General features: G+C 56.7%; 1 protein-coding gene across 4 annotated transcripts; it reads right to left on the bottom strand.

The window, feature by feature from the left end:
* Positions 1–348: 348 nt before the first annotated feature.
* On the bottom strand, positions 349–18,373 carry AMOTL2 (angiomotin like 2). 4 transcript variants are annotated; one of them, XM_058552859.1, is made up of 10 exons: positions 18,231–18,373; positions 14,900–15,694; positions 11,818–12,094; positions 10,571–10,715; positions 10,121–10,213; positions 5,747–6,042; positions 4,710–5,011; positions 3,705–3,922; positions 3,001–3,180; positions 349–2,242 (listed from the first exon to the last, which is right to left on the bottom strand). In XM_058552859.1, exons 2-10 carry the CDS (start codon positions 15,631–15,633, stop codon positions 2,184–2,186), a joined length of 2,304 nt encoding a protein of 767 aa, XP_058408842.1. In that variant the 5' UTR covers positions 15,634–15,694; positions 18,231–18,373; the 3' UTR covers positions 349–2,183. The 4 variants fall into 4 exon arrangements, with proteins under 4 accessions (XP_058408842.1, XP_058408833.1, XP_058408814.1 ...); XM_058552850.1 differs by lacking the exon at positions 18,231–18,373 and adding an exon at positions 18,065–18,179; XM_058552831.1 differs by lacking the exon at positions 18,231–18,373 and adding an exon at positions 17,568–17,690.
* Positions 18,374–23,209: the final 4,836 nt, after the last annotated feature.

Here is a 23,209-nt window from a genome sequence, read left to right as displayed (position 1 = left end):
GTTTTCTCTTTTACGGGTTGGAACAACATGCTTTCTGGGCATGGGGCAAGGGTAGTGATGCCACAGCAAGACAGGGAGGCTGTGCCCAAGAATGTGCCACACACATGGACACTCTCTGCCCGTGTCCAGGCAGAGGGCAGGCATGGTCCTGGGATGGTCCCAGACAAGGACTCCCTGTGCTGGGCTGAGAGGAAGGAGGGAAGATGGGAGCCGGGAAGGATAAAGCCACCTCTGGACACCCACTCTATTGTGGAGTGAGTGACCACAGCAGTTCAATGCCGAGAGAGGTCAGGCACTATGACATGGGTGCCCCCCCAAAATCCTCACTCCCTTTCCCCCCTAATGCTGTCTCTCACCTATGCAAAGACACCACCTTTAATTATTTATTTTTTTTTATTAAAATACTGTTATACCCAGTGGAATGCGGCAGCAATCCTGGTACAGGGTGGCATAACAAAACAGCCATGTTTACATTTTAAATATTTACGATAACTTAAACATACAGACACACATCATGGTCTTTGGCAGAAAAACGTTCACAGCACAAAAAATACTTTAAAAGAAATCCCAAATATTAATCCAAAATATATTAAATTGTTTTTTTCCTTTCACAATATTTTTTTGCCTTTTTTTCTTTTTTTTTCTTTTTTCTTTGTAAACAATGCACATGAACCAAATGTATTTTTCAGCTTTAAAGAGGGATAGGGGGATTTAAAAAAATATGCAATTGTCCAGCAAATGCAAATGTTTAAAAAGGAAACTTGAGGAACCATGGGAATAAAACAACACATACAGAACCTAAAAACCGTACAGGAAAAAACATAGATTCAAAGAGAACTAAAAACAGTCAAGACAAACGGCTAAAATCCACCAATCGCTCCTGGGCTGAGTTGGGGGACTCTTTAAGACCATAGGTCAAAGTCCCTGCTGCTGGCAGGTGCCATGTGGACGCTTCACTCTAACTCTGAAGCGCTGGCCCTGCTTCAGGGTGCTGGGCACGGGTCGCTTGAGGGGCCAGCCTCACCGGCGCCATTGTGTGATGGGGGCTCCCTTCTGAGGGCTATTTGAGTCACATCTTGTAGCTCACTGACTAGTTTTCACCGCATGGCTCCCTCTTGCAATCCTTCCAGGTGAAAACAAAGACTCAGGTGAGAACAAGGCAACTTCTCCAGTTTCCTTCGAGAATCGGTGCTGGGAAGCCCACCATGGCAGATGTCTGTGTGGTGGCTCATTTCATCTGGCTCAGGGGTCATAACTAAACTGACAGGGTGTCCCAGGGACAGGAGCTGTGGAGAAACCTCAAGAGGCTGGTGATGGGGGTCCCATGGGCATTTAAAACGGGGCTCAAGACGGAGGAAAAGACAGCCAATCACCCATGGATCAACCAGTATCAAAATTCACGGACTTGAGTAGGGGAGATAACTGGGAGGCTGGTCAGAAGTTACAGGAACCGTGACAGCAGGGATGGGGGCACAGAATGAGGGGACAAATCTGAAGCAGCATGCTTCAATCTTCTGTTCCACAGAAAGGGAATTATATACAAACTGCACAGCGTACCCCAGTCCACTTAAATGGCCCCTACCCACTCCAAGTGAGCGGGTGAGGCTGTGGCTTCTGCAGGACTAACACCCTCAACAATCCCCAAAGGATGCAAGTCTTAGTGATTCCAAGGAGGCAGTGAGGAGCTGAGGAGCAGATGAGGTTGGCTGGGACCACACTTAGCTAGAGGGGAACACCACGGCCAACTTGATTACTGAACCAGCCCACCTGGTGTCCACGGGCAGCCATCCTTGGAAATCAGCCCCCAAACTCACTCATCCCCTCCCTCCCTGCCTGAGTGCCAACATGGGGTGCAGAGGGGGCTGAGCTCTCTTCTGAGCTTTCAGTTGCTACCCCAGCAGCAAGACTTGGGCAGCGGGTAAAGGTTGAATCCTCATTCTGCACAGCCCAGGAGGAATGTAGGGCTAAGAGGCAGGGTCTTCTGGGGTGCAGATGCTCTCACGGCATCCCTCTCCCCTGCAGCATCCTTCCTAAGCTCCTGGGACCAGATGGTCAATGGGAACGAGTGCTCGGCTGGGTAAAGTGAAGAAGCAGCAGTTGGAGGGGGCTACTGGAATGGCCGAGAGTGGCACAGGGCAGAGGAGAGCAGGGAATGGTTCCCAGTCCCCCAGGCACCACCTCCTTCAGATCAGTATCTCCACCATGTCCGACAAGTCCTGGACTCTGGATGTAGCCACAGAGTCTAGAAAGAGAAAAGAACACAGGCACATGCCAGTGAGTATTTCTAGGATGTTTTAGATCCTGGCACATTTTTAAGATAGGATCTTTCTTCACCAACTTTCCCCACCTCAGCGGCCCAGGTACCCCAGTTCCCATAAGTTGGCCAACCAAGCACAATGCTCTGCTCCCTCTGAGCTCTCCACCCAGACCACCAACCTCCAACATGGAGACGCATCTGTTTATAACTTTGACCAGTCGGAGGGCTTGGAAGGAGGGTGGAGAGCCCTGAGAGAGGGAGGCTGCAACATTCTTTTCATGCCTGTGGTTTTCTGAGATGGTGAGCACAGGCTAATATGAAAGGGGAGCAAAAAAATTAAAGGGTATCTTCTCAAATTTCTCCTTCCCGGACTCTTTTTCAACAAAGTCTTCTAACTTGAGAGTGCCATCAGGATACCGGCCAAGCTCCATTATCTTAGATGTTTAGGTTGGCAATTAAATATGCAAGGAAGACCAGGAAAGAGGAGATGAAGTGCCTCCCACGTGGTTGCTTTCTTTCTGAACTTTGGATCTGTCTGCAACCAGGGTTTTCAGTTCCTCTTTTCACGGTCCCAACCAGCGCTCACGCTCATGTGGGCCATACTCCCTGCTCTGCCGGCACTGTGCAGGTCTCCCCATGGAGTGGGGGCAGCGAACAGGAGGGGTCTGGGAAGAAAGGGCCTGGTGCTCCAGTTCAGCCCTCAGCCCTGCCCCACACAGAAGCCAGGCGAAGTGGGGACTTACCCAGCGAGGTTGTCCTCTGGCCACTGCTGCACCCCAGAAGGCTGTCAGGCTCCAGTCCCAGGCAGGCAGCGGCGCTGTCCGGGGGGGCGTCAGTCTGGGTGCTCCCATCTCTGCTCCCATGTTTGGAATGGGCAGGGATGGGAGCCACAGCCACTGCCTCCTCCGCAGTGGCCCTGTCTGCTGGAAAGGTAGGAGGCTGACAGTTATTGCCTCGCCCACAAGATGTAGCCTCCATGAAGAACACCCCAAGTTAACCGTACCTACTGGGGGCTCAAAGTGGTATATTGCTCTCAGTTTGCGAGAACTTCAATTAAGATTAAATGCTCCTGTTTCCAAACAGGAATAACTCTCAGGTTGGATTGGTTTCCGAACATTTCACGTGGCAGAACACTTCTTTGTAGATTAAATCTTAAAGCCAGCAGGGACTCTAGAATTTCTACGGCATCTGCTTAGAATGAGGAGTGGAGGGGGCTCTCCTAGAAGGCGCATCTGCACAGGAAGCTCTATTTTACTTAGATGGAGAGTGACTGGGGCCGAGGGTGACAGAATTTAGGGAGATGGGCGGCTACGGCCTTCTTCACAGCAGTGGGACAGCTGTGGGCTACAGGGTCACTGGAGCCAGAATATAAGCTGGCTCCCTGGACAAGAGGAAGGCTGAGAACAACCTACCCCTCCAACTATGCCACCCACCAGCCTCCTCTCACCTGCAGCCAGCCTGGCAGGGGCATCCACTTGGCGCTCACTACAGGAGAGCCCTTGCCAGCCCTGGGTCCCTGCCGTTGCAGCCGCAAAGATAGATGGCACAGACTTGGCAGGCCGGAGGGAGCCCTGGGTGGCCTTGCCAGGGTCTTTCCTGGAGCGCTGCTGAAGGACCTTGATCACTGCGTCCTTCTCCAGGATCTGGGCATGGAGTACCTTTAACCTGAGTGTGACAAATCACGCCCACATCGTCAGACCCAGAGATCTAGCGGCCTCCACCCTTCCCACCTTGCAAAAGATGGAGGGAAAGCCCTTCCTACAGCCGGGCTGGACCCTCTTGCCCTTGTAGCAGGGGCTGCGGGGGGCCCTTCAGAAATGTCATCACAGCTCCGACATTTCGTGCTCTGAAAACTACCAGTGCACGAGGCGCTGGGCCCTTCTTGCACCAGCAAAGGTAGGTTATCATGGGTGGGTTCTGGATTCATCAGATGATAGCAATGGCACATCCCTCATCCTGGAAGGCACAACCCCAGAGCTGCAGACCATCAAACGAGGTCAGCTGATGTGTTTGTGCTTTTGAGTCAGACATGGTCAAGTGGAAATCTTGTGGGGCCTCTGAGATTGTTTTTCGAGAGAAAACACTAGCTACCCCCAAACCAGGACCTAGTCCACATTCCTTCTGGGGTGGTACACAGTGAGGACTCAGTTGGAAAGCCTTAGTCTCTGATTTACACAGGGGTGGGGGAGCAGGTAGAGGCCCAGAGCCTTGGATGGCATCCAGCACCCTACAATGGGGGCTCCTGGGCAGACCAAGCACTCAGTTGGTTTCTCTGGGAAAGAGCATGTGTATGATGCCTGGTGTGCCAAACACACGGGGTCAGCTCACAAGCAGGAGGGAGTGCTGAGCCGTGTGAGGAGAGGGGCCTGTTCACCAGCGATTAAGGACATGGAGGGACTAGACATTGCCACCCCCACCCCTGCCTCAGGTGCCCTGGCCTGCCACGCCCCACCTGCTTTCCATCTCCTGATGCCTGTGGCCACCGGCAAGCAGGCCCTCGTTGAAGCTGCTGCTGGGCGAGGGCTGGGGGGAGTGTCGGATGAGAGTGGTGTCGCGCTGGGCAGCGGCCGTGGCAGCGGCATCCATGGCAAACTGCCTCATGGCACGTTCCTCCAAATACTTCTGCTCCCACTTGGTCATGTCGGCCTCCAGCGCCAGGATCTGCTCCTCCTTCTCCCGCAGTTGCTCTGACAGCCGCAGGGCACTGAGCTCCGGGGACCCACCACTGCCACTGCTGGGGGTGCCTGCCTGTCTCTACAGAGCAAGGAGCACTGTGGTCAAGGGCGGAGGATGGGGTGTGGCGGCCACATCTCACCTCCACACGAGGCCTCTCACTTATGCACGTGCTTGTTCAACTATTCACAGCACACTCCCCTGGTCCTGCTCCCACCCAGAGACAAAGGAGGCGGCATGGTCCCCACACCCCTGCCCTGAATCCTGTGGCCAAGGGTCTGCCTTGCATAGGTGGCCATACAAATTATCCTCCAAACTGGGAAAGGGGTGCTCTTAATAATTACACTGGGACAGTTAGTTGTAAATCAGGCAGAACTGGGCAAACCAGGAGGTGTGGTGAGCCTCACTCTGTGGGAAGGGGAGGGCTGGGCGTGGAGAGAGAAGTCTGTCTGGTTTGTAAACACCAGAGCTATTGACACAGTCCAAAGTGACGATAAAGACCATCTTCCCTCTTGATCTTGGGGAGATGTATAAAAGCTGGCTAGGCTTCTACATCAAGGTTCCTGACCTACTTTTTCTGAAGACCAAGGCGCCAACCCCTGCTGCTGCTGAGGACAGAAGCCCAAGTCTTAAGTCCCCAAGGCTGGCACACAGCCGAGTGGCAGAGCCTCTGCTAAGACTGCTGGTTGGGAGAAGCCTGTAGCACGGCTGGAACAGAGATCACTCTTGCTTTCCAGGAGGCTCCCAGGGGCTTCAGAAGGGGCCTCCTGGAATGCTGCCCTAGCTCTGCCACCTCCAGGGGTCTTCCCAGCTCACCTGCTGTGCACGCAGAGCTTTGAGTTCCTGCTCCAGGCGCGTCCGCAGACGTAGCTCCAGCTGCTCACGCTTCTCGCACGCGGCCTGCAGCTGCCCGAGTGCCTGCTGCAGCCGCTCCACCTTCTCCACATAGGCCTGCTTCTTGCGCAGCTCCTCCTCGGCGCGCGCCGCCCGGCCCTGTGCGTTGCTCAGAGCCTGCTCCAGCAGCTCGGCGCGCCGCCGCTGGTCCTCGATGGCGCCGCGCAGCAGTGCCATCTCCCGCTCCAGCTTCTCCTGCTCCTGCTGCTGCTCGTAGCCTGCAGGGAGAGAGCGAGGCTGGGTCAGTGACAGTGACCACCCTGGCTGGCCCCACTGAGCGCCCACCATGTGCTGGGCTCTGTGCTGACCGCTGGATGAGCATGATTGCATCTTATCCTCTCAACAACCTGAGGAGTCAGGTACCATCTTTAACCCCATTCTGTAGGCCAGGAAACTCAGGCTCAGGTGAAGTCACAAGGAAACGGCAGCGCCTGACTCCAGGGTCCTTGCAGTAACAACTGGGCTATGCTGCCTCTCTGCTAGGACATGGACCTGCCACAGGACAGCCCCAAATGCTGTCCACTTGTGCCAGGTGCCACCATTTCCAAACCACGTTCACAATCTCCCTTGAGCCTCATGATGACACTAGAGACTGGCCAGAGGGGAACTGTGATGCCCTTTTACAAATGTGAGAACGGAGGCCCAGGCGGACTGAGACGTATGTGGGGTTATTGTCCTAGTAGGAGAATGAAAGAATGGAAGAGAACCACCATTGCTGCACCTCGAGCCAGGCACTTACATCTCATTCCATTGAAGCCTCCAGTACCAGCCCCTTGAGGGAGGATTTGTGACCCCCAACTCACAGGGGAGGAAACAGGAGGTGAATGGTGCTGCCGGGACGGGAACCCAGGGCAGCCTGGCTCCAGACGACCAGTCTGCTTCCAGCTGTGGTGTGAGGCCCTCATACCCAGAGACCTCCCAAAGTGGGCTCCAGGGCTCATTCTGAGGAACCAGGGCCCCCAGTTGAGCACCATGTTTCCTTCCATGGTCTGGGGAGACCACTGAGACATGGGCAACCGGCTCATAAAGAAACGCAAACTTCACCGCACAATGAAAATGACAATGGTCCAAAGATTTGCATTTGAGGTTCCAGCCACCCTGACTTTTAAATTATCTTGTTACCTGTCCAGGAGAACTCTGCTCAGAGACCCTCTCCATACAGCCAGGCCTGGAGAGGCCTGAGCCAGACCACTGAGTCTACTAGTTGATGCTCTAGGCTTAAATTCGCCTCCCATGCGCCTGCCCCTTGGGACTCCCAGGCTGGCCCCCAGAAGTGCGTCGGCTGCCTGTCTGGCTGGAGGGCAGAAGGGGACGGGGCTGTGGGGCCTGCCTGATGAACTCAAAGGCACTGTCCCTGGAACAGCACTATCACAGCACACTGGAATCTTCTGCTGTGATGGAATTGTTCTCTACTGTGCCGACCTGTGCAGTAGCCACTAGGCACGCATGGCTAGTGAGCACTTGAAATGTGGCTAGTGCAAGGAAGGGACCGAATTTTTCATTTTATTTAATTTTAATCTTTGGGCCACGTGTGCCTAAATACCTATTGTATAGGACAGTGCAAGTTCTGGAAGAGAAGAGTCAAGGCTTGGGACCCAGCAGGCAGAAAGGAGGATTCATTGACTCAGGACCCGGAGGCAGGAGAGGGAGGACACAGGCGGCTCAGGTCAGCTCTGGCTCACTCTGGATTTTGGAATGCTGGGCCCAGGCTGGCCTCATCCTTTGGCGTGGAGGGAAAAGATGGGGAAGCTCAACAATACTGAAATTAAGCCGCTCCTCCTGCACCAGCTTCACATCCAGTGAGAGGGGAGGAGGGGGCAAGCAGGGAGGACACACTGGGGGTTTGGACCTAGAGACAATGACCTCCTCCTTGGCTTCACAGAGCCCTTCAGCTTACAGTTTGCAGGGCCTGCATCTCACCCCAGTCTTTGCTGATGGTCCCATCTTACAGCCCCAGAAACAGAGGCTCAGGTGAGAGGAAACTGCCCAAGGGGGACAGGACTCCAGGCCAGATCCCCAGAGAGGGCAGCCAGAGCTGGTCCATCTGGCCTGCCTACTAGGAAAAGTCCAGGCACTGGTAGTAATGATCTCTTCCCTGCTAGTGCTGGCTGACCCCGGAAAAAGGGAGGGCAACCAGAGACATCCTCCCTGAGCATTCTGTTTTCCCCAGGCTATTAAGGAGCAAGGAATTCCTGCTTGGGTCTCCTTAGGCCTTGTGGAGGGGCCCGCTTCCAGCCTTCTGCTACCAGCAGCTTCCTGCAGCCTTGCACTACGCCCGGCGAGGGCTGGGAGGCCTCAGGCCTTGGCTATCCCAGTCACAGGATAAAACTTGGGGCTGCTGGGGAGGGGAGCTCCTGTCCGGGTGGGAGAGGAGCCGGGAGACAGGGGAGGGGGCAGAGGGCGGCTGTGGGCGGCTGTAGGCAGCGCGGGGAGCTGCGGAGGGAGCAGGGGGATGCGCCCTTCGCCTTGAGCAAGCCAGGCCCCCACAGGCACGGCCCTTTGTGCTCCCTCTCTCCGCCCCGAGCGGCCGGCGGCCAGGGCGCAGGGCCACGCGCGCGGCAGGGAGCTGCGGGGGGCGGGCCGGGAGCGGAACAGCCCGGAGGCTTTGGAATGCCAGGCATCCAGGTCACCCGCGGCTGAGAGATTAATGGCTCCAGCGAGGAGCCAAGAACAGCCTGGCGCTGGCTCCCCGGGGAGCGGAAACGCCTCCAGGCCGGCCTCCCCACCTCGCCCCTCCTCCGCCGGCTCCCAGAAACCCGCCCAGTGACTTCCTTTCTTTGGCAGAGCCATGCCCCAGAAGTCGTCCCTTTCCTACAGGACACCGGCATTCTGCCTCCTCCCAGCAACTCGTCCTCTCCAGACTCTCAAGGGCTGCCCCGTCCCCTTTCTCCCTCACCACCATCACCTCCCACCCAGAGACCCTAACTCATTGCCACCTTGCCCCCCAGGCAGTACAGTCTAGCCTACCTCCTGCCCACCCCCTTCCTTCAGTGCTGTGTTCCCCCATTCCCTGCCCTGGGCGGCCCTGTCCAGGGCTCTGAGCCCTTCTTGAGAATGGAGGTGCTGCCAGCCAAAGCTCAGTCCTCAAGCTGCTCCTCCACTTCTGGACACCCCCTCCTATACCTGCCACCCACAGCAGGTTTCCTGATGGTTCCTTGACTCCTTCTTCCTCAAGGACACCCTCACCCAGACACCAGCCACCTCCATTCCACTTCTCTGCAGACACCCCAAATATGCTCCTATATAGCACCTGGTAGGAGTATACTGTAGGAGCTCAATAAATACCTGCCTCTCTTTGTCTCTTCTGATTGCTACAGCTTCTTCCTGCTGCTGCACTCAGGGCTTCCTTTGTCCCTGCCTCCCCACCCCCCTCCGCTCCATGCGCCTCCACTTCATGCGCCTCCACTTGAGCCATCCAGCTGCTTCTTCACCTGTGGCCAGCTCTCCAGCCCTGCCATCCCCACAGCACCTCTCTCTCTGGGGACCTCCTAGTCACTCGTCTCCAGGGCTAGGGCCACCCCTGTTCCCTTGAATCTTGTGTTTAGATGACCCTGCTCCTTCCTCAAGCTCACCCCTCTCTCCTAACCTCCCCCCATGGTACCCTCCTGGGCCTGCTCCCACCTTCTGCTCAACATCTGCCAGGTGCTTAGCACAGTTCTGCTGATGAACAAATGCATGACTGAATGCACCAGCCAATAACGACCTCATCCCCTCTCCAAGGAGGCTTCCACCAACCCCTGTAGAGAAGCCTCCCACACCCCTTCTTCAGACTGCACCTGCCGGTGAAGCTCCAGGAACCCATTTCCGGCTGTCTGCAGGTGCCCACTTGGCCGTCTTGTTACGGCTCAGCTCCGCCATGCTCCCCAGCTTCTCACATTCCCATTGGGCACCCCCAACCTTTCTGTGGCCTGGAACACGTGGGAAACTCAGACTCTTCCTTCTCTTTCATCCCACCTGTCTCCAGGGTTATCCTGCCTCCTCCACTGCCCACTGCACCTCTGCTTCCAAAGGACACTGCCCTGATGGTCAGCACCACAGCTCCGCAACGCACTGCTCGCCAGCTGTCCCTCATGCATCCACTGATCTCCCCAATAAGTATAGAACCAGATCTTGTTCTTCGGAAGCCACCCCTCCTCCCGAGTCCAGTCCAGTGCTGGGCACAGAGTAGGCAATCAGTAACCTGGGCTCAAAGAACTGCTTTGACATGGCGGAGGGCCAATCCTCCCTGGCCAGCGGGGCTGCCATGGGCCACCACCCACACCTCTGGCCACGCTTCTGAGTGGGACCCCTACTTACTCTGAGCAAGCAGCTTGGCCACCATGTCCTGGCTGCCTGCCTGGGCCTCCTGCGTCTTGCTTGCCAGGCGGCGATTTGCAGATTCCAATCTCTCTGTTTCAAATGAAGGAAAGATGTTTGAGTACCAGGTGAAGCTGCCTGCCCAGGTGTCCCCTGGGGTCCTATCTGTGGGGCTGCATTCTCCACGCTGGGGATGGGCACACAAGGAAGCCCCCAGGTCAGCTCAGGGCCTCATGAGGAGGGTGCACCCTGGGCCACACAGGTGAATGCTCTGTGAGGGGCTCCAAGGTTGAGAACACAGGGACGAGCATCTCTCTATCAGGGTGGCCCCCTTTGAGTCAATTTACACTTATTTTTGCAGAGGACAGAGATTCTGAATTTTCCTCCAGACCCGAGGGATCGAGTGCTCCACAGACACGCTCTGCAGACACCTGGGTGACCTGTTCTCACCTCTAAGATCCCGGTTGAAGTCCTGCAACCTCCTCATTTCACTGTCCATCTTGTTCCGCATGGTCTTCTCCAGGGCCTCCCGCTTGGAAGAGGCTCTCGTCAGGCTCTCATGGGCCTCAGAGAGCCGCTGGATTTCACTTTCCAACTGCAAGAGGCAGAGAACAGAGCTGGAGGGGAGAGCTCCCAGGGGTGTGTGGCATCAAAGCCCCCTCCACCGGCCCAGGCTGATCTGCTCCTCTCCATCAGAAAAGGTGAGAGAGGGGAGGATAAAAAGTGAGAGCAAAAAATCCAGGCGACTCTCTGGAAGGGTCAGAAGCTTCTAGCCTCCGGAGGTGGACTAGACTGCTGGAACCAGCCAGCAAGCTTCCTGTCAACTGTCCCCAGGTCCAGATGCTGAGTGAGCCCAGGGTCAGGTGCTCTGGAAGTGCCTGCGTCCAGGGTGACTGAACACAGCTTTCCTGTGCCAAAACCCAGAAAGAAGCATTTTACTTTTGTCTGGCTTCTGCTGAGAAATCTAAACACAGAAGGCCAAGGGTGGGCACAAAAGGACTCCATCCATGTTCTGGGGGTTTGACCTATCTTGGATGCCACAGGACAGCCAGGGGAGGCCGAGGCCACCTTCTAAAGCTGAACACATAGCTGGTAAACCTTCAAGCTCACCCCCTCTCCCAAGCTCCACCCCCTAACCTCCACCAGCCTCTGCCTGGAGTATTTGCTCCTTTGGCCATCGCCATCCACCGCAGAGGGCCAGCCTGGCCCCGGCTGCCCCTCCCACTTGGCTGCTGGCAGGTTCCGCACGTGCTCCTAGCTGGCCTGTGATTCCAATAAGTCACTCGTTTTTTCCAAGAGGAGGGGCTTTCTCTTTGGCCAGGGCTGGCCTAGAACAGACTTGCTGTTGTGTGGGGAACACAAAGGGTTCTCTGTGGGAGGTGTCTGCGGGAGGGGGTGTGTGCAGGGGCAGGGTGCGAGTGTGCAGGGAGCTGGTGAATGGGCTCTTTCTAATCACCCCTGGCCAGCAACTGCTCATGCTCCAGACCTGCTCTGCCGGCCTCGGGCTGCTCCTCAGCTGCCTGGAGTCAGTGAGGGAGGGCGGATGAGGGATGAGGAGTGGGGGGCAGAGGGATGGGTGAGAAGCCCAGCCAGACAAGCTTTCAGACTCCTCTGCCTCTGCTTCGACTGTCCACTCCCCAGTCAGCCCCTCGGGGTCCCTTCCTCCCCCTCTCCCTCTGAGGCCCAGGAGGGCCTACCTTCTCGATGCGACCAGCCTTCTCCGTCAAGCTCTCCAGCTCCCTCTGCAGCCTAGCATTCTCCCTCAGCACAGTCTCCATCTGGGCCAGGTGGGCACTGGCCAAGGAGGCCTGGGTGCTTGCTGGCCCCTCCACCCCAGGTGGACCGAGGGAGCCTAGGGGGCCGCGGCCAAGAGCAGCTGGGTGTGGGGCCGGGGGGTGCTCCTGGGGCTGCTGCAGGTACTGGTACTGCTGCTGCTGCTGGAGGAACACAGGAGGCACCTGGGCCTGCAGGATCCTGGGGACAGAAGAGACGGTGCTCAGAGACGGCACAGACCCTTGTGGCTCCCACCCCAGAGCAGCCCTCCTGGGCATACTGGGAAGACAAGTCGACTCCGCCTCCCCTCAGCGTTAGGCAGCAACCAGTGGGGAAGGCCTTTTCCACATGGTGTCTGCCCAAGACCCTCAAGGGCTAGGAGGCTGGGCTGGAGGGGATTAACATCGGGACGCTTGTGTCATGCCCAGCCTCACTGTGGCCAAGGCCTTAGGGATCAGCCTGAGCAGTCCTGGACCTTAAGCAACCAGTGCTTAAATAAGGCATCTTAAAAAATGTGCACTTGACTCTTCTAATCAACAGAAGGTTCTTTTTGGGTCTGCAGGCCACGTCAATCATGACTGGGCACCGAGCCTTCCAGGCTTTTGAGCCACCTGGTGGCTGGGCTCCAGCAGCTACTCCCGTGTCTGTTCCAAGCCGCCCATTTCAGGCCTTACAGTAGCACCTGCCCGTGCAGCACACTCACATTTTCTCCCTCCTATTTCGGGTCCCGTCACCCCTTGCAGAAACATTTTCAGAAGACTATGGCTAAGGTTAGAGCAGCGAGACAGATGTCAGGGTAAGAGTCTGAGCTCCAGAGTCTGACACAATAGGCCTTCAAATCCCCAGGGTGCCGGCATGTCTCTGCTAAATCCTGAGGGTCAGCGTCTCCAGCCTCAAGGGGACTCCAGGGCCACACGAGGCCTGGCAGAGTGATGGGCCCACAGCTGGCGCCACCATAATGGCGGCCCATCCTCTACCTCACCCAGTGGCAACCGCAGGTTACTCTCTGTTTATGGAGGAAATAGACCCAAACACTGGATTTTCTGGGGTATAGGGGCCACCTCTGGACTACTGCAATAGCCTGAATTTAGGGACAATGTTCTACTGGCCTCTAGCACTGGTGTAACATCACCCTAAGGGCCCCGTGTCGAGGGCGGGAACAAAGAGCAAGAGGCATGGGGGAGGGTCACAGAGCCTTTCTGGGGCCTTGTGACTCCAAGTGTTAAAGAAAAGACTGCCTCAGTTTCCCCAGGAATTTTCCAAGTCCCAGAAGCCCCACAAAAATTTAATTCCACTTCGGGGTCCATCACCTCAGCACTCAGGCCCATTCTCCTCCTTGTCCCTCCCCCTCCAGCCTAGGCTCCCTCCCTTGCTCTTCTTAGGACCCTAGGCCAAAAGAAAAGTCCCGGGCCCCAGGTCCCAGCAAACAGTCCTCATCTGATCAGCCTAAAGGAGAGGATGGGCAGATGGACTTCTCTTACTGCCTCCGGTGGAGCTTCTAGTGAGAGCCAAGCAGCAGGTCCCCACTGGAATGTCCGAACTCCCTGCACTGCTAAATGTGGCATTCTGGGGGCTGCTGCACGGACTCACTCCCCCTTGCCCTGGGCCAGGCAGACACAACTGGCATTCTTTGGGGATGACTTAGCTCCCAGAAAGAATAGTCTCCTTTCCCTTCACACTTGTTCTCCCTTCCCCGTGTCCTCCCCTCCCCCCTCGCTTTTTTGTTCTCCTGCAATCAGTCTACTTCCTTTCCGCGATATTATCTTTTCCTGACAGGGTTCAATAAGGGTGGTCCAAAAGAAGAAACCACGACTCAGCTTCCGAAACTCTCCCCGACTGCGCCCTGAGAAGGGAGATACGGTGGGGGGCCCGGGAGGTGGAGGTTGGAGAAAACCCACAGGGCTCCACGCTCCTGTTCCTCCATTCCAACGTGGCCGCGTCACTTATTTCTCGAGAGCAAGGAAAGGCATCTTTCCCAGGAAAGGCCAAACGGTGGGAAAGTGGGTGACTACATGACGACTAAGCAGGCATGCAGAGAACCAGACTTTGACCCTGAGCCACCAGAGGAAGGGAGTCTGCAAATCCTCAGGCCCCTCTGGCGGGGTTTCCTGGACCCCCGTTGGGGGAGATGCAGGGTGTGTGAAATGATGGGTGTGTCAGCTTCTCGGGAGAAGGTGCTGGGCCAAGTGAGAGCCTCATTTCTAGGAACCCATGTTTCTGCAAACTCGCTGGGCTTCCTGCCTCTCCCTGGTCTCCCTGCTTCCACTCTGGCCCCTTGGAATCCATTCTCTAACATGCAGCCAGAGGGACCTTTTTAAAAAGGTAAGCCAGGCATACTCTAATGGCTTCCCTTCACACTCAGAATCAAACTCAGTGCCCCCCCGCAGCCTCTCTTGAGCTTCTACAGAAAGGGGCTCGCCTGGACCCAGAATCCTCTCCCACTACAGGTCAGCCACATGGAGCACATGGAACAGCAAAAAAGGAAATGAACAGTAGAGATGGGACAGCTCCTACTCGATGTAGGATGGGGAGAGGTCTCTATGAGGAATGCCTCCCAATAATCACAGAAAGCAAACTGTCCACTTCTTCGTAAAAATCTCCAGCAAAGGAGGCCCCACCTGTTCTCACTTAACCTGGAAACAGTTTGGCACTGATTCCCAACCCTTGTCTTTAGGAATTTCTTTCTGAAATCTAACCTGTAGCCCCCTGCTGTAATTCACATCCCCTGAGAACCCTAGTTACTTGACTGCTACAGCTATTCAGCCAATGGTGTCCATCTCTGAATTAAAGCAAGGGATGCCACTAAGTTCTCAGGTGACCTTGGCTAAGTCCCTCTCTCCTCCAGGCATCAGCTACCCCCTTTCAGGAAGCCTTCCTCTGGGCTGGGAGGGGTGAGGTGGGGCTCTTGCCAGCCCTGACGCAAGGTGCCGTCCCGGAGGCTCTCCACCCTGGGAGAACTGCACGGGAAGAAAATCAAGAGCTTGAAAGACCAAGACGGGCAGGTACCTGACTTCAGCATGCTGGAAGTGCGAGCTGCCGCGGGCGCGGTACCGCGGCTCCGTGACAGCGGTGGTGGTCTCGTGAGCTAGCACAACGTGTGGGTATTGAGGCGGAGGTCCACGGGGCTCCGGGCCCTCGGCAGGGGGGCCCCTGGGTGGGGGTCCCTGCTGGTTGCGGGCCAGCTGTGGGAAGCTGTGGGAGGAGCTCATGTGGCTGGGGGCCCGGGCGCCGTTCCTCTCCAGGGACAGCTGCAGGAGCCGTTCACTCAGGGACCGCACGTGCCCATGCCTCAGCTCCCGCAGAGCGTCATCCTGCCTCCGACTGCCTCCCGGGGCCCCTCGGGGATCCCGGTCCCCAACCTGTGGCCGGGGCCCTGCCTGCTGGGCTGCATAGTACTGCGAGTGGGCTTTGGCCTCCTCATAGGTGGGCAGCTCCTCGCCCTTGCTGGGCTGTGGGCACAGCCGGTAGAGGGTGTTCTCTGCCAGGTGGGCCTCACTGCCCTGGTGTTCCTGGCCCTGGGGCTCCTGCCTTGTGGCCTGCTGCAGCCCCTGACTGTCCTCGGGTGCCAAGATCTCCAGGGAGGCCTGGGGGCTCCCTGTGCCCCCAGCCCCGGCCCCACCCCGCAGGGCCTGCTGCTGGATGGCCAGCAGTGTGCGTGTCTCAGTCAGGTTGCCATAGCGCAGCTGCTCCTGGATGAGGCGGTGCAGGACTGTCCCGGAGGAGTCTTCCAGTGTCCTCATGCTTCCTTGGCTTGCACACACCCACCTGGACAGAGGCCAGTGGCACCTGGCCCCAGAGCACCTGAGAGGAGAGAAAGAAGAGCAATCAGTGGGAGCACATGGGAAGGCGGGCACCTTCCATTACAGTCCCGTCCCAAGCATAATGGTAAAGAGCAATCCTACGGAGGGTCACACAGGACTGGGTTCAACTGCCAATGCTGCCACCTGCTGATAAGGCAAGTTACCTAACCTCTGAGCCTCAGTTTCTCCATCAGAAAAATGGAAAGAATAAAGCTTGCCTCATGGAGTTAAGAATTAAAAGAGGCAATGCTGTCTATCTCCTGGTGCACTGCAAATCTGTCTGCCATTATAATCACACTTATGGAGACTTACTATGCTGGGGAAAGACACCAGTAACCTAGAGGGTAATCAACCAGGAACCAGAGCCTCCTACAGTCAGCTTCCCATCAAAGAGCCTGATGAGAGAGTCCAGGGCAGGCCTAGTTTAGATCTAACCACTGAGCTGTCTAGTCCAGGGGTGGACAGGGTCCCAGTTTATTGGCAGGTGATAAAGAATGAGTCCAGCCCAGTAGAATTCCTAGGCAAAAAGCCCCCAGGACCCTCTGGGATGAAGCGTGCCTGAGCCCCAGCCTTGGCACAGCTAACTCCCCACCCTTTACCCTGCTGAGCCCTCCCTGTCATGCAATGACCTTGGCAGTCACTCTGCAAGGTGAACAGGAAGAAGGAGAAAATGCCTCTGGTCTGGTGAATAACGGATGAAAGAAGGGAGGCAACAATAGGACGACGGTTTTGTGAGATGAGGCAAAAATGTGCCCCCCATCAAGGTTTGTGGGTCAGTCACACAGTCTGTGTGCTGACAGTAACTGCATGGGTGCTCCAGGAAAAACAAAGGATGGCACGATGTCTTTGATTTCATGATTACCACCCCCAGCCACACACACACTTGCTACTTGGAAAAGCCCTCAGTGGTCCTCTAGGCACACAGGGGATGGGCACCCAGCATCTTCACATCAGTCACACCCACCTCAGCCAGCTGGAGGAGTAAGGTGGGAAGGGGGAGGTTCTGGGTTGCAGGGACCTCGGGCTGGGAGCTGGGAGTCTAAAGTGTAGGGAGATAATCTCTCCTGAGGTAGGTGTTCCCTTCTGAGCTTGGGCTCCCAGTGGCTCATGGCCTGGAAGGCTGCCTGCCTCACCCGGCTTCCTTTCCACAGCCTCCTCCAACACAAACCTCCAAATTGGGATTCAAGGAAAATGAAAAAAACCCCACACTTACACAAGTCTTGTGTGTATGGGAGGAGAGCAGTGGGAGAAATGTGGCCCCTCCTCTGCCACAAAACTAGTCCCAGTGCCCTGCTCCAGTTAGGGCTTGGCAGGTCGGCAGAGCAGCCATTCCCAATCCACTCCCCCTCCTAGCCGCCCAGAACTGGGGAGAGGGAGATGAGTCTGGAGGGCATCTCTGTACCCATCCTTCCTGGCACCCAGACATGCCCCCCACACACAAGGAGTGAAGATGCAAGACTCTAGAGTTACCAGAGGCAAAACAGGAATAAATTAGCCCTAGAGTTTCCTCCGTGGGGCATTTCCTAGGTTAATCACCCGCTGAGGAGGACGGAGAATGCAAGCCTTTCCGGGCAGATTCCAGGCCCCCTCCCCCCAACAGCGTGCCTGGGAGCAGGGAACACTCCTCTGGCCTCTCTTCCCGAGATTTGTGCCCGTCAAGCCCCTCAGATGCACATCCTTTCAGCTGAGCCATTACTAAAACCTGCGACCCGACCCGGGCCGTGCACCTCTACTACGCTAGCGCGCTCCGCTCCCTGAAACCCCCCATTCTAAGCAAGCACGCATCTGCGGCCTTTGCCTGGGCTCATGCTTGCCTAAGGAACCAAAGCGAGGGCTCTAAGTCAGATCGCACCCCAGCCAGGGATCCCGCCTACCCGGACTCTCGGCCGACCACGAGCACCCGGTGGCCGCCGGTGCGCTGGAGCGAGCGGGCGAGGGGAGCCCGTGGCCCAGAGAGGTCTTTAAGAGTCGTGGGTCCGCCTCTCTCCCTCCCACCCGAGCCCTCTTTGTTTTCCAAATGCTCCAGCGCTGACGTCACCGGGCTGGACGGCAGGCTGCATTCTTTCTAAGTGAGAGCCAGTTCGTGGCTCCAGAGAGGATTTTCCAGGGAAGACAAAGAGGAATTCTTGGGCTAGTTGGGGGCAAAGACACCTGTAACCCCACCTAACCAAATCAGCTCCCAGGGCCCTGCAACTTGAACTCGAAGCGGCGACTCCCGCCCAGTTCCGCGCCCCTCTCCCCGACCCGCGACCTAAAACACGACCCCGATCTCCCCAGAGGTTGCCCCCTCCTCCAGCCCCAGGGGACCCGCTCGCCTCCGAAAGACTCCCCAGGGGCACGGCGTGGCGCCCCCGGACCGAGCGCCCCTTGCCTGGCTTTGCAGCTGCCTGGAAAGGGAGCACTGCGCCCAGAGGACGCTCGGTCCGCCCGGTTCCCGCTCCCGGAAAAGGCCGGGCTGCGCCGGGGCTCGGGCTTCGGCTGGGGCGCGTCTCTGCTGGCCCCGCGCGCTCCCCGAAGCGCCGAGCGGCCTTCCTTACCGCTGCGGCCCGCGGGTGCTCGGCGCAGTCAGACCCGACGACCCGGCCCGGCTCGGCTTGGCTCTCCTCACAGGCAGAGGTGTGCACTCGGCGGTGGCGCCGACGCTCTGGCCGCCCGGGCTCCAGCGCGCAGCCCCAGGATCGGCCCGCGCTGGAGGCGGCTGCTATGCCAGGAATGTGAGAGTTTCAGGTTCCCCCTCGGGATCAAAGCGAACCACAAATAACCTCTCAGCGCGCCGCCCTTCTCCGCCCTCTGCCTCCTCCCGCTCCCCCTTCCCGGCCTCCGCCTTCCTCCGGGGAGGCGGTGCTGCGAGCCGGGCGCCGGGCCGGCCCCTGAGCTCGGTTCCTGGGGTCCCCAGGGCCCTCCAGGATGGGCTGCGCCCCTCCTCGGCAGCCTCCACCCCCAGCCCTCCCCACGCTTTGCCTTTGGAGCTGCTGGGGACGAATTAATCCAACTCGGCCCGTTACCGCCCCCACCCCCGTCCCTGCCTTCCTCTCTCCGCTTCATCCCTATCGGCGGGACTACACCGAGGGATGTACATTGCGTGTCTCTGCGGGACTCTGGGTGTTGCAGGGGGAGGGGGCGGGGTGGGGGGCTCGGGGTGTGTGTGTCTGTACAGAGGGACAGAGGACTGCAAGGATGTCCAAATCTGCCCGTCTTGGACCGTGCCCCCGGAGAAGAGATGATTCTGCTTCCAGCACCGAGCCTCTTCCCTAACCCCCGCTGCTTTCACCGCCAGCGGCACCTTTGAATTACACTTTTATTGTTTACAAACACCTTCGCCAGCTCTTTTAGGACCTGTCTCCACAGGAAATGAGAATCTGGGTTGAAAAATCTTCTGGTTAATTTGATCCACCTAACCAACTGAATCACCGGCTGCCAGGCGCTCTGTCCAACTCTTCCCGAAGAAGGTAGTAATTGGCACCCTTGACGCAGAGCGCTCGGTGTGCCACCACCCCCGGCGCCTAACCATCCCATTCAGCCCTCCCAGTCATCCTCCCGGGGAGTTCTGTTATCATCCCTGTTATAAACGAGGAAACCAAGGCTCAGAGAAGTGAAGGAGCTTGCCCAGGGTCACACAGAGAGTAAGTGATGAAGCCAGGTAACCGCTGGGCTGCTCAGTTTCTCATTCTCAAAGCTCTTCCGTGGCCACCAGAATGCAGGCTTCCTAGATGAACAAGACAGACTCTGGGAGCCCTTCTCTCTCCATCTGCTCCCTCTCTGTTCCAACCTCTTCTTCATTGCGCCCTACATTCCCACCAGCCAGGGGCCCTCTCATGTCCACTTCAGTTGCTCCTACTGTTCCTCCTCTGGATGGAATTCTCTCCTCTGCCCCTAGGACCCTTCCTCTCCCACCTTCCCACTAGGCTGGTCCATGTGCGCTGCTGGAAACCCCTTCTTCAGGAAGCCTGCTCTGACACACCCTCCCCACCTGCTCCCGGCCTCCCAACTCTGTGTACCATTCCTGAGCAGTGACCACACTGGGACTCGAAACACCTCCACGTGCTGGGCTCAGGCCCCTGTCCACTGGGAGAGTCAGGGCTGCCTTTCACCCCGACTGGATCCTCTCCTCCTCTCCTCACCATGGAGTTTGCAATTCCCAGATCTGCTGGAGGGGACCAGGGACAAGAAAACTTTGTAAGTTCAAAGAGCTGTTTACTAGCCAGAGACATTGTTAATTTTTAATAAAGCCCTCCCCAAAAATCTGTGTATGTGTGTGTGATTTACTTGGTAGCCAAATACTGCATTTCAAATAGTGACCAGCTCCCAGACTAATGAGAAAATAAATCATTTGTGCCAAGCTAAGGGATGTTTGGCCATCCAAGGACCACCTCACAAAGAGAAACTCCTCCCAACTAGATAGCCTGGGTAGGAATTTTAGAAATGAAAAGGAAGGGAGAAGAGATCCCAGGTGGCCCTACCTTGCGGACAGCATTCTTCATGGAAACACTTGGTGGAGATGTGAGAGTGGCTGTGGGCATGTGCACTCTGGGGTTGCAAAATCAGGGGAAAGGTCAGTCCTGTGCTTCAGGGGCATTTGGGGAGACACCTGACAAAATACTTGACAAGCATTCTTGAGATGCTTGCAGAAAGGGGCTGGCTCAAGGCAGCTAGAGTCAAGGAGGCACATCATGGAGTGGGCAAGCCTGCTGCAGACCTAAAAGGGACCTTGTGACTGCTCACCTCTGTGTCCCCGGGGCAACAGAAGGAGGAGAGGGGTCCCAAAGCCCAGATAGGAAATTTACACACACTTCTTTTCTCCTTCTTCTTTTCCCTTCCTCTCCGTAGGAAGGATGGGGAGTAGGGCCTCCCAGGCTGGGCAGGGCCAGGGGCCTCGGTGGAGCCCTCCTGAGCTGGCGGCCACAGCTGGCTCTGCAGGGTGGTTGGGGGAGAGGGTCACCAGAGCTCCGATGTGCGGGAGGCAAGTGTGCACAGTTGGGCACCGGGCTGGCCAGCCTGCTAGCACGCACATCTTCTTCACTTACTGCAGGGGAAGAGAGGCTTATCTAGTAAGCCAGGGCTTTCTGCCTCCCAGCTTTGTCCCTCTCCACCCACCTTGTCCCCCTCTTCCTTATCCCCCTCCCCCTGCAGGTAATGATTCTTCCCAGATGACAGTGTGGCTGGCTGGGTCTGGAATCCTGCCCAGGAAAGATGCAGGGGTGACCCAGTTCTCACAGCAAGCCAGGTTTGATGCCTTTGCTCTGGAGAGTGCAGCTCCCAGGGGTGTGGCTGCATCATAGGTGTGTAAAGGGCTTAGCAAGGATCCAGGCACCCACACCCTCGTCCCTCTTTAGCCCGGGCGTGGGCTCAGGCCTGGGTCTGTGCCTGTGATATGGCCTCAGTCTGGCCCTGCAGCTATGTCCCACTGCAACCTACAGGAAAATAAAGGCAAATTCTGAGCTGGACCCTAGCAGCCCTCTCCCATGGAGCTGGGAAGGGAATGGTCCCTTTGTTTCCCAAATGGTAAATTGGTAGAGGAGGGGCTCCAGGACCCAGGAGGCAACATCAAAGCAAGACTCTGTTAGTTGTGAAATTCTCCTTTCCAGCCTCCCCTGGACACGTCCTTCAACAGGTTATGGGGAACAGGAAGCCCACCAGAATCTGGAGCAGGAAGCAAATTCACAGGAAGAGCTTGGACATTGGGATGGAAGTTCTGCTGCTTCAGTTCTGACAGTCAAGCTGGGGGCCTGACTCTTGTCCTTCTGCAGCCCCCATGACCTACTCTCCATGCCCTTCTCTGCCCTCTCCCTGCCCCCCACCCCCTGTTTTCTCCCCCAAGTCCTCTCCCACCGCCACCACCTCCCTGCCTTCCACTGCAGGCCTCAGGCCTAGAATCTCCATCAGGCACAAGTTGCCTCACAGGGTCTGTGTCATTGGGGGTTAAATCCTCCAAAGTTGGAGCATTTTTGAAGTTAGGCCCTACAATGGTTAAGGTAAGAGGGTGCTGTCCTGAAAAATGAAGGATCCCTGACTTTCCAAACTGCACAAACCCCTTGAGCCTCAGGCCTTCTTCTGTGCCCCTGGGCTTCTGATGCTCCTGCAGGCCCAGAGCTGGGATGGTTCTTACGGGCAGTGAGGCCCTACACCAGGGAGGGTGCTCTGAACGCTGCTCCCATTTTTTCCCGCTGCTCCAGAACCTCCACTGCCCCAGTCCTGCATGGAAGATGAGTCTAGTGGATATTGGTGAATAAACGGATACACTGCAGGAGTGACCTTCAGTTGGTTCTTATCTGGGCAGCCATGAGGCTGGGGAAGGAGATGGGGTGAAGATCTAAGAACTGGTATATTCCAGGCAGTAAAGAAAGGAAGATCACTGTGAAATACCAGCCTAACCCCAGACACCTGCCTTTCCTGCAAAGCTCTCTTGTACTGAGTGGCTACTGACTGGTGGACGTGCAGTGCCGCTCAGAAGGACCGTCTGCTCTCCGGCAAGAGGCTGCAGGAAGCGTGAGGAGGCCCCCCAGGCAGGCTTGTGGCTGCTGGGGCAGGGCCAGGGTGATGAAAGAGTGCCCCCTAGTGAGCCTCAACCCCAGCTGCTGGGCTCAGCTCAGCCCAGGGCTCCCAAGGTGGATCTCCCGTCCCAGAGCGAAATGGGGGAGGGCAAGGGAATGTTTGAGACAGGGTTTCAGCCAGGGGACCTGAGTCTTCAGGGCCCCTCCAAGAATGGACTAATGGCTCCAGTTGTGTTTCTGAGCTTCCTCCCATTTCAGCTTCTCCTGGGCTTTCACGTGTCCTCCAAAGAGATGCTATCGTTAACACAACCTTAGACCATTGACATTGGGAAAATACCTTTCACTTACTCACCCATTCACCCTTCCATGCCTCTCTTCTGTCTCATATTTCATGTATTCATTCAACAAGTATTTCCTGAGCACCCACTCTGAGCCTGACCCTATGCATCGAAGGGAGTCTCCATCCTTGCAAAGCTCACGGGTCACTGGGTACAGGCGAGAAAGAGGCTGGTACACTACAGAGCGGAGAGTTCCATCTTGGAGGAAGACGAGTATGGGCATGGGGAGAGAGTCATGGTGGGCTTCCTGGAGGAGGTGCTTCTCAAGCTGAGTGCCGAAGGCCAAGATAGATTGTGGAGTCTCCCCCGGGCTGGCATCTGGGAACCTGCCCTAGAAACACAGACTCCCTGATTCACTAAAAGAGAAGCAGCAAGTACCAAGCCATGCACGGTGGCTACTGACCTCCAGCCGCCATATGTCCCTCTCCAGGAGTAATCCTGGGAGAGAGGGATCACAGAGGGATGCAAAGAAACTTTGGGGAGCGCTAGATATGTCTACTACCTTGATTGTGGTGAGCATATGCCAAAACTGATCAAATTGTGTACTTTACATAAGTGCAGATTAGTGTAAATCAAGTGTACTTCCAGAGAAAAAGAAAAATCTAAAAAGTAAAATAGTATCACAATCTGAAAAGAAGTGTCCCATTCTACCCTCTCCCCAAGTTCCATTCTCAAGAGACAACCACT

Source organism: Diceros bicornis, chromosome 2 (assembly GCF_020826845.1).
Source record: "Diceros bicornis minor isolate mBicDic1 chromosome 2, mDicBic1.mat.cur, whole genome shotgun sequence".
In the NCBI taxonomy this organism is placed as follows: domain Eukaryota; kingdom Metazoa; phylum Chordata; class Mammalia; order Perissodactyla; family Rhinocerotidae; genus Diceros; species Diceros bicornis.
This window is presented reverse-complemented; position numbering and strand designations above follow the sequence as displayed.